This window comes from Littorina saxatilis, linkage group LG1 (assembly GCF_037325665.1).
Source record: "Littorina saxatilis isolate snail1 linkage group LG1, US_GU_Lsax_2.0, whole genome shotgun sequence".
In the NCBI taxonomy this organism is placed as follows: Eukaryota; Metazoa; Mollusca; class Gastropoda; order Littorinimorpha; family Littorinidae; genus Littorina; species Littorina saxatilis.
This window is the reverse complement of record NC_090245.1, coordinates 57,437,247-57,451,226: the sequence shown is the minus strand read 5'-3', so window position 1 is coordinate 57,451,226 and position 13,980 is coordinate 57,437,247. Positions and strand designations below refer to the sequence as shown.

Genomic DNA, 13,980 nt, shown 5'->3' with positions numbered 1-13,980 from the left:
TCAGATGTCTCTTCAGTGCAAAACGCGATGGCTCAGTGGATCAGTAATGCGTCTCAGTCGGTGCATACGCAGTTTGCCTTTTAGTTTTACTTTAGATTTAGATCTATAGTCTTCACTTGTGAATGTCAATTAGTGACAATTTCTCGCTTAACGCTGTCATTGTGCGATCTAAGTCACGACCCCTCCTTCCTCCTAACACAGCGCTGAAGCTTATGAAGACGATTTTTTTTTTTTTAACAAAAAACTGGTCCGGCCATGGCCGGAGTGGCCGGTAGGGTTGCTACGGCCCTGCTATCTCGGCGAGGCAGTCATCAATATTACTTGTTTTCTTTTTTGTGACGTGCAATCCAAAACGGCGACCCATTCTTTCAGGGTCTACTCCATTGAGAATGGAATCATGAAGGATGTACACTGATGGTAGGCCTTGTTCCTTGTTGTTTCCATCATTTTCTTCTTCTTTTTATTCATCACTTGATTTTTAATCACTTTCGCTGTCTTCTTCTACTGATGACAATGACAATGTCGACAATGATGAGGCTGGCTGTGAAGATGATCTACACGCCTGTGCCGAGTTGGAAACATTTCCCTTACTTTCTTTGGAGGTATTTTCTCTTATTTTACCTGATGCAAGCGATGTTTTGGTCTTTTGCCGAGACGAGTTTTTTCTCTGAGGTGTTTTTTCTGCCTTGCTATCTTCAAGTGTCATTTTCTCTATTATGACGTCAACTTCTTGTTCTATTTTTCGGGGCTCTGTTGTTATTTTCAGTTTGCCGCTGCCTCCTTTCATTTTCTTCTCTCGACCAGGACTATGAGGTGAGTCTTGTTGTTCTGTGCTTTGATTTTCTTCCCAGTTATTCTTTCGTTTTTTTGAAGATTCATTGAATGCAGTCAGTAGTGTCTGATTCATGTCCCCCAACATCACTTCATTCTGTGATCGCGTTTCTTCAAATCTCTCGGAGAGATAAACCATGGCACTTTCGAAATGTTGAAGGCCTTTGTGAAGATCTTTGGCCTCATTTGTGAGTTGGTCAAGAGGACCTTTTATTCCATCTGAGTTGGTCGAAGTTTTGCTTTCTGTGGCGAGAACGCTTTCGAATGGAACAACCCTCTCCACTTCTTCCATTATTTTGTCGTCCAGCATGATTTCCGTGCAATATTCGCAGGTAAACTTTCGCTGCGTTCGTGCAAATATCGCTATCTGGTAGCCCGGTAATTTGGTATCTCTCCAGAAAACTTTGTTCCTGCAGTCAGAACAGGTCAGTGTTCTTTCTTTTGGATCTTTCTCGTCGTCGTAGCAACCACCGTCGCTCAGTTCCTTTCGATCGTCTTGCGTGTTGATGTTGATGTTACTGTTACTGTTAGGGACCGCCGCTGCAGATGAAATCTCCTTCACCTCCGTTTGATCTTCAAAATCTTCCCTTACGTGTTCCTCTCCTTCAAATAAATGTGGGTTTTGAATTCCGGCGAGATCCATTGCTCTTTGAGCCGCAGCTAACGTGTCATAGCTCTTGTGTGTCGCCTTTGGAAAAGAAGTTACAGACTTGCTGGCTTCATTCCAGGTGTCAAATATGCCTATTCGTCGACCCACACTCACGGCGTAATACTTTTTTTCGCTGTTATTTTTCCTTTTCGACTTTTTTGAACGTGCCATATTTCATTTGGTAGGACAGTTTTTGGAGAAATTCCAACCTTCCGCCATCGGAAGTGACGTATTTTTAATTATAAGTGTGTGTGTGTGTGTGTGTGTGTGTGTGTGTGTGTGTGTGTGTGTGTGTGTGTGTGTGTGTGTGTGTGTGTGTGTGTGTGTGTGTGTGTGTGTGTGTGTGTGTGTGTGTGTGTGTGTGTGTGTGTGTGTGTGTGTGTGTGTGTGTGTGTGTGTGTGTGTGTGTGTGTGTGTGTGTGTGTGTGTGTGTGTGTGTGTGTGTGTGTGTGTGTGTGTGTGTGTGTGTGTGTGTGTGTGTGTGTGTGTGTGTGTGTGTGTGTGTGTGTGTGTGTGTGTGTGTGTGTGTGTGTGTGTGTGTGTGTGTGTGTGTGTGTGTGTGTGTGTGTGTGTGTGTGTGTGTGTGTGTGTGTGTGTGTGTGTGTGTGTGTGTGTGTGTGTGTGTGTGTGTGTGTGTGTGTGTGTGTGTGTGTGTGTGTGTGTGTGTGTGTGTGTGTGTGTGTGTGTGTGTGTGTGTGTGTGTGACGGAGTGATTGAGTTTGTGTTACTGTTTGTCGATTTCTTACGTGAGCCTTGAAGGCTTCGCCTCTTGTTTTTTGATTTAAAATGGTAACTGTGTCCCTTTGCTATTAATTTCTTTCTCAGATTTGTTGATTGCAGTTATTTTGGCACCATTTTTAGCTGATATGGGCACTTTCATCCTCTGACTTCGCGTGCCGTTATGTACACATAGGTTTCTTTTGCTGTATAGTGGATTTATGGTGGTTTCATCCACAAGTTTTACTTCTTAAGGGTTCTTCTCATTTATTTGGAGATGTCCATACATTTGTTTGCCTGTTGGGTCAGAATGTTCTTGTTTTAATGTATCTGTTTTGGTTATGTCACGCTGTGATGTTATGAACAAAGTTTGACTGCTGCTGGTTTTTTTAATTGTCTAGCCCCTATAACCGGATTTTGTTTGTTTGCCACTTTAACTTCATAGTTGTAAGCATTTCTAACTATATTTGATGTTGGTTTCATTCTGTGTGGTTAAATTGTTTTTTAATCTCGATTTTTTAGCAATTATTTACGGATGAAGTGAAAAAGGATGTTATTCCTTTCATCCTCTGTGATTACATTTCTCCTTGCTGTGGCTGTCTGGTGTCTATCTCTTTTACTTGTGTTTTGTACTGAGGGGTCAGAAATCGTCTTTTGTCACCTTTTTTGTTGCATTTTTGTGATATGATGTGACGGTTATGTACACAATGCTCTAGTCGGGTGTAATAATGTTAGATTTTTGTTTTTGGTGTTGTTTTGATATTTAAAGTCATTTAATGTGGGTTTTTTGCTTGGGTTATGTTTATTTTCTGTCATAGTGCACTTGTAAGGTTAAATGAAGTTTGTGACGTTGTGACAAGTTATGTACATATGCCGGGATTTAAATTTACTAGTTTGTTAAAAATAAACTACTTTTTGAACTTATAGTGTGTTTATGAGCTTATAAGTGTGACTGGATTTGTCTAGCCTTTCTTTGTGTGTCTCCTTTTTAGGCTAAAAGTTTTCCTGAGCATGTCACAGTTTTAGACTCCTTTTCATGCCTATGTACATATATTATATATATGTTTGCAGAGAAATTTAGCCACTGTGCATTTGTATTCGCTAATGGCACTTTTGACTTAATTTACAATGTCAGTCTTATTAAAAAATGTCTTTCACTTTAGCATTGTGTATGAATTAAAACATTATACAAATTTTAATTATAATTTGTTTTGTTTCAGGTTTCTAGCAGTATATTGGTCCCCGAAATAATTTACAAATTACAGCCATGGCAAATTACGATGAGGATCTCTATGAGAATCCATTTTTCTTGACCATTCACAAGCAGTTTACAGCTCTCTTCAACAAGGCTGTTGCAGAAAAAGCATTGGTAAGACTGAATTTTCTTGTGTCCTACATGCAGAACGTTTGTTTACCTATTAGAAGCTAACTTGGAGCTAAAAACTATTTCTTTACAATACCAAGCACAGACATTTTGGATATGAAGTTACTTCAAGAAAAAATATCGACCTCATGTGAAGTTATACATCTTCCCCCCCTTCCCCTCCCCCCTTCACGACCCCCTAATTTAAGACTTTCTCACTTTTGTTTGTTTGTTTGCTTAACTTAAGGGTCATATCAGGGCGGTGCTGCTTTGACATATCTAACGTGCGCCACACACAAGACAGAAGTCGCAGCACAGGCTTCATGCCTCACCCAGTCACATTATGCTGACACCGGACCAACCAGTCCTAGCACTAACCCCATAATGCCAGACGCTAGGCGGAGCAGCCACTAGATTGCCAATTTTAGAGTCTTTCCTCTCTTTTAACCCTTTGACCCTCAGCACTCAGAAGGAAATTTCCCCAAATCTGGGGTACTTCATTAGAAAAATCATATTAATTAATCTAGACCAATCACTGAATCAGATGTAAACAGGATAGTCTTTGTGTACATGTTCATCCATAGGTCCTAAATCAACACTTTCTGCGACCCTATCATGTCTAGCACATTCACCACGACCTCTGCTTTGAACACGACCACTACGACCACTACGAACACGAACACGACCACGCCCTCTCGGTACTGATGTACTTGTCGAAGGTATTCTCCTCAGAATAGTCAGAATCAGACTCACCGTTGTCAGGTTGTTCAACATAAACATTGCCTTCTTCGTTGGAACTCTTCATCGCTGACATCTCCATTACCACATCAAATATAAAGCGATGAACGTCTTCCACATCATACCTACGCACAAACCTCGACGCCATCTTGGATCAAATGAAAAAATCACGGAGAAAAACCTCAAAATACACACTTTAAAATCGCTTTTCAATAACACATGGAGGCAGCCATTTGTAGTAAACTCACGTGACTGACCATGTGATAAAAGTCATGTGATTTGATCATGTGACTAGCGTGAGGGTTGTATTTAGAACAGTGACCTCACAGCCGCGCGTAGATGCGCGGCTGCTAGCGAAAGGCTTTTGTGTTGATAATCATAGCCTTTGTACATTAATCTCCATTTTAAGACTTCCTCCTTTTTAAAGTCTGATTTTCTTGGATTTATTTAGGTCTTAAAATGGGGGTTCCACTGTAGTAATTTAAATGCGCCACAATTCTTACCTTTTTAAGGGAATTAAGTAACTTGAAACCTTGCTTCTTCAGTATGCATAACCACACCTGGGTGTCAGATTGTCTCTGGAGTGGTTGTCTTCACTGTCTGGTGTGTTCACGTTTCAGGTGTGTATCCCCAAGTATTCATCGTGCACACAGCAGAGCATCACAGAGGCTGACATCAAGGACCACATCCTTTTCCCTGGCACTGATGTCTTGAATGGGGAAGAAGACGAGGAAAATAACCTGTATAAAACTCTGTCTGGAAAGGTTTGTTTACACTTTAGTTCTTGAGGTGCAACCGCACTGTTTGTACAAGGGCATGCCTGTGTGTAATTTGTGCCTTGAGGCAATAGTACAGTGGTACCTGCAATGAACGGACACCCTATGGTCAAGCCAAGAGTGTCTCTACATTGCAGGTGACCTGTTATGAAAGGTATAATTTTGGTCTAAGATAGTAGACAAGGAACTTCAGAATGTGTCCTTAAATGGAAGGTGTACTGTCCTCAGAGGGGGCTCACAGTGCAGGTACCACTGTATCAGTGGATATATGTTGTGGAAGATTCAGGCCCTGTATGAGACTCCACTGTCTAAAAACACAGCAAGAATTCAGTGTGTTTTGCCTGCTCTCTCAGTCTCGGATGATAACAATATTTTCCCCAAATATCTGTTCCATCTGGCTGCTGTGTGTTCTTTGAAGATCAGTACAACGTCGTGGTAGCTATGTCTTGCCCAATTGACTGCAGTTGTATGGTCTTCATCTTGTTTCAGGTGGTGCTGATAGAGGATGGCCAAGTTCACACCAAACCGGGCTTTGAGCATCAGCAGTCGGTGAGTCAAACTACCAGAAGCTCCTTTTGATTTAAAAGGGTTTCAGCTTCGCTTAATTTGACTTTTACTGTCTTATGCTAGCCTACCAGGACAATGATAAATATTAATTCGTCACAAAGTTGCTGTGTTCGACTCCTTGCAAGAAAGTCGATGAAACTTGGTTAATTTCTAAATGGAAAGCTGATGACTGAGGGGATCTGTGCAGGGAAATGTGAGATATTGCGTATGCTCTTACAGTTTCTCTCCCCACAGATGGGCGTTTCAGGCATAACGTTTTTCATGTGTTCACTCTCGCTGATCAAGCTTTCCTGTAAACCATGCAACCACTGGCCGAGGGGAGGGTTGAGTGGGTTATGAGTGATGACGAAAGGGACTCTGTTTGTGTGAGTTTTTTTGCGATATGAAAGAGTCTCCTTTCTGATTTTAGCTGAAGCTTTCCTCCTGCCATCTTTAACAGTCTTTTTGCTGTACCCCCTGGCACAGAACTGTCTCTCCATCTCATCGCACCTTTGTTTAAATTGCTCCTCTTCTGAGCAGAGTCTTTTAAGTCTCAGAAATTTAGGGTTGTCCAACTGTGTTTTAGCTTCCTGGATGTAGTTTTCACAGTTCTGCACTACAACTGCTCCTCCTTTGTCGGCTTTGCTAATTCTTATTTCTCTGTCTTTGACCTTTTCTTTCAGTTCTTTCAATGCCGTTCTCTGGTCTTTAGTCATGTTGTCCTTTGTTGGATTAGGTTTAGCATCTTTGTAGTTTTGCAGTTTACATTTCACACTTTGACAGTACGTTTCGAGTGTGATGTCGCTTCCAGTCGGTGGTTCATATCCTGTAGGTTTATAGAATTTAGGTGTCTTTTTGACCTCTTTGTCTCTCTCAGAATCATAGAAAAGTTCCTTTAGTCTGACTTTACGACAGCCTTCACCAATGTCACTCTCTAGTTTTTGTATGTCAATGGTTTTTGGTGTGGGACAAAACTTTGGTCCAAAAGCAAGTACCTGTGTTTGAGCTTTTGTCAATTCCACAGTAGACAGATTAACAAGTTTATGATCTGGGTTTTTGTCTTGTTTGGCAAACGCCGGTTACGTGTGTCCTTTTTAATGTTAACATTAGCTTCATTCATTGAAGTAGTTTCTATATCTGTTCTTTTTTCTTGAATGAGACGTTTAAGTTTCCTGTGTTTCTTAGCTCTGTTCTTTTGAGCCGATCTGGATGGCTTGTTGAATTTTACCAGAACTTCTTCAAACTCAATATGAGAAGTATTGTTAAAAATGTCGTACATGATAGTGTTAGTTTCCTCATTTGCTTTCTTAAGCAGAGCTTGATAGGCATCCCTGCTAGCATGCAGTATTTCCTGTTCAGCTCTATGAATGGATGTATCAACATTTTTCAAAAGGTAATCAGATTTCGGCAAAGCGTCTTTAGAAAAATCAACTTTCATACCTTTAGTTATATATATATATATATGTATATATAACATTTATTTGGAGATTTAATTGTTTTCACATTTAGGTGCGCCTGTTGTTTGAGGAAACCTTCCACAGTGAAAATGACAACAGCTACAGAGTTCTATGCATTGAACACTTCATCAACCGGCTACCAGGTACAGAACGCATTTGCTGCCACTTACTTTCATTTTACTGTGAAAAGAAATGAAAAACATAGCTGAAAAAGAAAAAAAAACGAACTGCTAATATGTAATCTGTTGATTTAATCCAGTTGTGATCAGGATGATGTTGGCATGGATGTTGCAAGGATTTAGTTTTGCCGGTGCCAAACGACATCCCTGTTCGAGCTGCAAAAGGATGTGAACTCTTTTCTTAGGGGGGGCCTACGTGTATGGGATAGTCTTGGTTGGCCGAGAGCTTCAGGTAATCCAAAAGAAAAAATACTCAGTAGCTTATACAGAAGAGAGGCTTATGGAAGTGCCTGTCTTGTTCTCTTGTTTATTTTAAAAATGATGCATAAAACTGTCCCGTCTTACCAATCAATCAATCAATGAGTCTTATATCGCGCATATTCCGTGGGTACAGTTCTAGGCGCTCTGCAGTGATGCCGTGTGAGATGAAATTTTATACGGCCAGTAGATTGCAGCCATTTCAGCGCATATTTACCTTTCACGGCCTATTATTCCAAAGCACACGGGTATAGGTAGACAATTATTAACTGTGCCTAAGCAATTTTGCCAGGAAAGACCCTTTTGTCAATCGTGGGATCTTTAACGTGCACACCCAATGTAGTGTACACGGGGGGAGGTTCGGACACCGAAGAGAGTCTGCACACAAAGTTGACTCTGTGAAATAAATTTCCGCCGAACCTGGGATCGAACTCAGGCTGACAGCGGCCAACTGAATACAAATCCAGCGCGCTACCAACTGAGCTATATCCCCGCCTCGATCTGATATGATTCTTCCTTTCTCGAACTTGTGACTGATGCATTTTGATATCACAGCAACGTCTAACAATAACTAATACTAAATACCAAAGTACCGAATGGTTTTATGCTATCTGCATTTTGTACAAGCGTCTGCATTTATTTTCACTTCTTTTCAACAGCCACCAGAAAGGGCAGCGTCAAAAGAGATGACCACCCAAGCACATACTCGCAGTGCCTGGATTTACTGTGGAATCACTCAGGTAAAAGAAAGTGCGGTCAGATGTTCTTTTGTAGGTTTCGGTTGTTATGGATGATCTGATCACATGTTTACTCAGTGTACAATGTGTTTGTTGTTGTGAAATTATTTTTAAAGCTTCTAATTCAATCTTTATGGAACAATTTGAAACAGATAGACTTGTGATGTTCCAAAATCAAGAATAGAAAAAATGAAGAAAACAAATAGATTGATGAAGCAATGTATACGTAACAGTCAAAGAATTGAATTATGGTCTCTTTAAAGACTGGTGTGTGAATGCCCTTGTGAACGTTTTTTATTTATTTTATTTTTATTTTTTATTAGTTTATAGAACGTCCCTTTGATTAATCTAAACTTTTTTGTAATTTTTTTGTTAAGGTCGACAAAAGTATTTGAATAATTGGTGAAGCACTGCTCTTTCCTTGCATGGTTGCAGCAGTGATGTTCCGAGGCGTCGGTCATCGGTCATAGACCGATTTAGGTTGTAAAATGACCGATTGCAAACACCTCTGTCCCGTCAAATGTCCGATCCGATCGCGAAGTCAGCGGTCATTGTCCGATAGTATTACGTCTAGAGCGGTCACTGCAAGAAGAATCTGTACAAACTGAAGTATCAAACCCCGTTAAAACGAGTTCGAATCGGGGCCTACTTGAACTTCAATTTTCACTCTCGGTCGAACAATAACACAAGGGACGCAACTCTCGACAGAACAATATTACAAGAGCCACAACTCTCGCTACTTTTGACAGCGACACACTTCCGCCGCCACATTTCTGCAAAGATGCCGCCGAAGAAAAAGGTTTGCGTGGGAAAAGGGCAGACACTTTTTAGTGGCTTTGTTAAAAAAAGGACGACACGGACAGTCAAGTTGCAGACCGTTTTTTCCCCGCCATGGAAGTTAAAGAAGGATAGAAAGCTGTTCAAGCTCACTGAAAATGATCACGTGTGACATTCTGAAGTGTGTGAAAGATCACTTGTCACTTATGACATTAATTCTGAAGCATAGTGTGTGTGTGTGTGTGTGTGTGTGTGTGTGTGTGTGTGTGTGTGTGTGTGTGTGTGTGTGTGTGTGTTTGTGTGTGTGTGTGTGAAAGATCACTTATGACATTCTGAAGCATGAGTCTGTGTGTGTGAAAGTAACCCTACTGAACACTGTTGCATTTAAAATAATAAAATAAATTTGGAACTGTTCACTTTTTATTTGCCTTTATTCATATATATTCTGAGTCATCTAAAAAGGTTAGGTGACATGATTGGTTCGCTTGATCTGAATGTCCTATTGTTTTTTTTGTAGTCAGGACATGATGTCCTATTAGTTTTTTGATTCAGGACATTTTGTCCTGTTGCCCTCCAGTCCTAGGAACATCACTGTTGCAGGTGGCTTTTTATCTGAATAAGCAATGTATTCGTATGAATAAACATGACAAATTAGCTACCATGTAAAGCCAGCACCTGCTCTTTGTGCTAGCTGACTGAGACAGAGAAACAGTGACGTATAAAGAATAATTGTTCTTTCCTCAATGCAGGTGGCCAGAAAACTAGAGACAACCTGGACAAGATGATGACAGCATTCTGTGATGTGTATGACAGTCTGGAAGGGGAGAGTCTTCGCAGCATTCAGGTACAGCTGTGTTTGAGCTATTCACTCATACAGTGCTACCTGCAATCAGAGACTTCTCTCTTGAGAGGAGACCTGCCATTAAAGGACACCTTTTATTGTCCCTTGGTCTATTGACAGTACAGTTACATCTGCACCTGCGACTATCTGTCGGTTGTGACCACCTCCCCATTACAACCACCCAAAGGGAACCCCGAATATTTTTGTGGAGAATGTCTTTTTTACCCGATCCAAACGAGTTGAATTTTAGTCTCAGAATGCACCAGATTGCACAGCTTTTAATGTACCATTTAAAAGAAATTCGGGGGAGCATGCCCCCGAACCCCCCTAGAGAAAAGGGATTTCCTCTTTTTTCATCACAAGAGAGTCCCACCCCTGTCTGTTATCACAGGTACAATAATCTTCCATTGGTCAATTTTGTAGTTAGAAGGGACTGATCATCGCAACTTTAATGTGATGCATTTTTTACTTGGCAAATTGCAGCTGTTAATACATGTAATTGTAGCAAGGTTATCTACCATCTAGAGAATTCAGACATGGTTAATGTTCTTTGTTTCCTTTCAGGACATGGCTGGTGCTCATTTTACAAAGGCAATGCAGCTGCTGCTCAAAGATTCAGTTGTGGTAAGTAGCAACATTTTTGTGCATGTGAGTGTGTCAGTATATCCAATAATGATTAGAAGAAATATGTTTTGTTGCATGTTTTTCAAACTATAAATCTGTAATATCAGGGCTGTCCAGCCATGTTTACTGATAAAAAGTAGCTGAACTATAGTCAAAAAGAAAGTGGTTGATTGCTCCCACCCAATTTTTAAACAGTGTGTGTGTGTGTGTGTGTGTGTGTGTGTGTGTGTGTGTGTGTGTGTGTGTGTGTGTGTGTGTGTGTGTGTGTGTGTGTACATAAGTGAGTAAATGTTTCTGTGTATTTATATGCATGACTGCAGCAATATACAGCTTCCTTGGTCTCGTTCTTGAGAAAGTTGCCAAACCCTTTGATTTTTGCCGGTGATTTTCTTCAGCTTCTGTGACTGATACAAAATTTCATTTTGAAACATCTCTCACCGTTTTTTTTCTAACCTTGACAATATTGGTTGCAGAGGAGGTCTGTCAAACACAACCCTGCATACATGGAAAGTCTTAAGATAGCAGTGGAGGTGAGCTTTCTGTTCTTTTCTAAGATAGTTTTTACAGTTATATGACCAGTGAGTAATGGTGTAAATGCCTTCTTACTGTGTGATCAAATCTCCTTTCTTAGTCTTTGACTTACTCAATGTACTCGATTTTCACTGGAGCTAGGAGCAGCCTGCAATGTGTGAAGAGAAAATTTTTATTTCACAAAATGTTTCTGTAATTATTTATTTTTTATTTTATTTTAAATGTTGCATACAGCACAGTGCTAATGGTGTCTTGACATTTTTTTTATGATTGGTTCCTGCTTTGTCTTTAATAAGAAATCTATCTTGCAGTGCTCACTAATATTGTATAATGCTGTTTCAGACATACCTGACGAATGCAGTGCACAAAAACCTGTTCCGGGTGCTGACAGCGCTGATGGCGAGTGAAGACGCCGAAATCAACAAGATGACGCGCAACTTAGCGTCCCTACAGCTTCAAGACCTTGGCATCAGGAAAATTTTCAGGTCAGATATGTAAGAGTGGCTTAAAAACTAATGAATGATTTTGGTCATTAAAAATCGGAAACTCGTAATTAAATTTAATTTTTTATTAAAGGCATATGTACGCGCTCCCGTGTTTACAAAGTGTAGTTTGCCCACAATCGATGTCAAATGCATCATAAGGCCATATAATGACGATATGTCGCAATGCGCGGACCATATACATGCATTACAGCTTGTTCTAGCCTCTGAAAAAGTGAGGATGTCAACAAAGACGCGGAGTTATTTCCCTTGCGTCAACGTTCCCTCTGTTGGCAAATCTATAAATAGGACGATCTAGATCAAAATAAAAATTCAAATATCTCAACATTTAAGGGGTCCTAGACCACAATATCTTGCAGGGAACTTAATTTAGCATGTCTCCAGCTGTGGGTAAAGCAATTAGCGTGTATAGTCATCGAGTACATATGGCTTTAAACGATCCTTCTTCTTCTTCTTCTTGTCGATCACTCAGATGGAAACGCCGGTTCTCCGCGCAAATGTTGCCGTGCGCTGTAGGTTGTCCAGACTGCCATAGAGCTTCCCTTGCACCGTGGTCGCCTCCGCCATTAAACGATCCAAAAACAATTTCATCTTATACTTATGTTTTATTTCGATTACAAACAAGCTCTAAAAATTAAAAATATGAAAATTATGATTAAAATCAATTTTCCGAAATCGATTTAAAAACAATTTCATCTTATTCCTGGTCGGTCCCTGATTCCAAAAACATATAGATATGATATGGTTTAATTAAAAACAAACTCAGTAAGCTAAAAAGAATAGAGATACAGAAAAGCGTGTTATCCTGCTCAGCGCAACCACTACCGCACTATTTTGGCTTGTCGATTTCACTGCCTTTGCCACGAGCGGTGGACTGACGAAACTGCGAGTATGCAGTCTTGGTGAAAAAAGCAGTGCGTTCAGTTTCATTCTTTGAGTTCGACAGCTTGACTAAATGTTGTTATTTCGTCTTATGCGACTTGTTTCTGTCTAAAGTCAAAGCTTGCACATTAAAACTTTGTTGTTAGTCTGAACTGAAGTAAGAAAAGCCACCCATATTTATTATCTAAGAGCAATTGACACTGGTCAGAATGCAGCTCTATATAAACAAAAAGCCTTAACTCTACCCTTTATTCTTCACCAGTCAAAACATACCTCCGGCAAAGAAGGAACTGGCAGGGCTGAACAGTTTCAGCACACCGATGGGCCGTCTGTTCTGTGTGAAACGGGTTGTCACTGCCCTCACTCGACCCCTCAAACAGAAGGGCAAAATGGATGGTAAGTTAATCATCTGTTCCTTTTGTTTTGTCGAAGATACATTGCGTCTGAAGTCGTGTCATCCCTTATGTAGAGTCTACTGTATCTATTCATGCTTTTACACGGAATGAGAGCATCCTTGAACTTGAGCACATAAGATGATAAGGCAATGCCCTGGCTGTGTTCTGCATATACTGAGACATTTTTGCTGAATTCATTGGGCAAGTTTACGCTGGTGTCAATGAAGAACTTGATTTAACAAAGAATGGCCATTCTGCACAGAAAGTAGCAAGGCTGTTGTCAATGAAGAACTTGATTTAACAAAGAATGGCCATTCTGCACAGAAAGTAGCAAGGCTGGTGTCAATGAAGAACTTGATTTAACAAAGAATGGCCATTCTGCACAGAAAGTAGCAAGGCTGTTGTTCAATGAAGAACTTGATTTAACAAAGAATGGCCAAGTCTGGAAAGATCTGATGTGGATGACATGGTTTAGATGAATGGGAAGGTATCTTTAAACATTAGTGAACATGGGCACAGTTGGTGATTAAATTACATATCTTATCCCGACTCACAACTAGCATTAACCTCTGGTTTAAGTGCCGGGACGCTGAACTACGCTTCACCCCTTAAGGGGAAGTAACCCTAAAAAAGAACAGCCTAGAACCCGCAAGCTGGGTCACAGGTCAAGGCCATACCGTCACGTGACTGATCACGCGAGACCGCCGCCGCCATGTTGGAATACCTCACTCTTTCCTCAGCGGTTCTAGCGATAGGACGTTGTTCTCTCGAGCTACGCATTTTGGCGTTCAGCCTGCTGCCTGGTCGGCAGTTTATCTTCACCCCGGTTCTTCTTCACGGTCTCTGCTTCTACGGCTGTATTGGTGAGATCGTTCTTTGTTTGTTTACTTGAATTTTTGCCTTGTGTCCGTCAACTTTGTTGTTGTTGTTGTTCTACTCTCTGTGAGTTGTTTCCAACATGTCGGACAAAGAGAAGAAAAAGCCTAATACTCGACAGTTAGTTGCTGGTTCTTCCCCTGCTAGCAGTCAGGCAAAAGATAAACCCAAAGGTACAACGGTTACGCTTGTAGACCCGGTTTCTAATGCTTCACTTTCGGTTGATATTGATAACCCAGCAAGCCCTACCATGCCCGTTCTGAAAGAATCTAAAAGCAGGAGTAGGGCTCGTTCAGCCAA

At 40.8% G+C, this 13,980-nt stretch overlaps 1 protein-coding gene across 1 annotated transcript in view; it reads left to right on the top strand.

Moving 5' to 3' along the window:
• The window catches only part of LOC138975026 (ankyrin repeat domain-containing protein 27-like), a 59,079-nt gene that overhangs the window by 8,329 nt on the left and 36,770 nt on the right, over positions 1-13,980 (top strand). Inside the window, exons 2-11 of the mRNA XM_070347676.1 lie at positions 3,418-3,566; positions 4,919-5,062; positions 5,564-5,623; positions 7,130-7,220; positions 8,174-8,254; positions 9,778-9,872; positions 10,434-10,493; positions 10,967-11,023; positions 11,367-11,509; positions 12,672-12,805. Of these exons, the coding sequence (XP_070203777.1) occupies positions 3,465-3,566; positions 4,919-5,062; positions 5,564-5,623; positions 7,130-7,220; positions 8,174-8,254; positions 9,778-9,872; positions 10,434-10,493; positions 10,967-11,023; positions 11,367-11,509; positions 12,672-12,805 (967 nt within the window). The 5' untranslated portion in view covers positions 3,418-3,464. The remainder of the gene's footprint in view (positions 1-3,417; positions 3,567-4,918; positions 5,063-5,563; positions 5,624-7,129; positions 7,221-8,173; positions 8,255-9,777; positions 9,873-10,433; positions 10,494-10,966; positions 11,024-11,366; positions 11,510-12,671; positions 12,806-13,980) is intronic.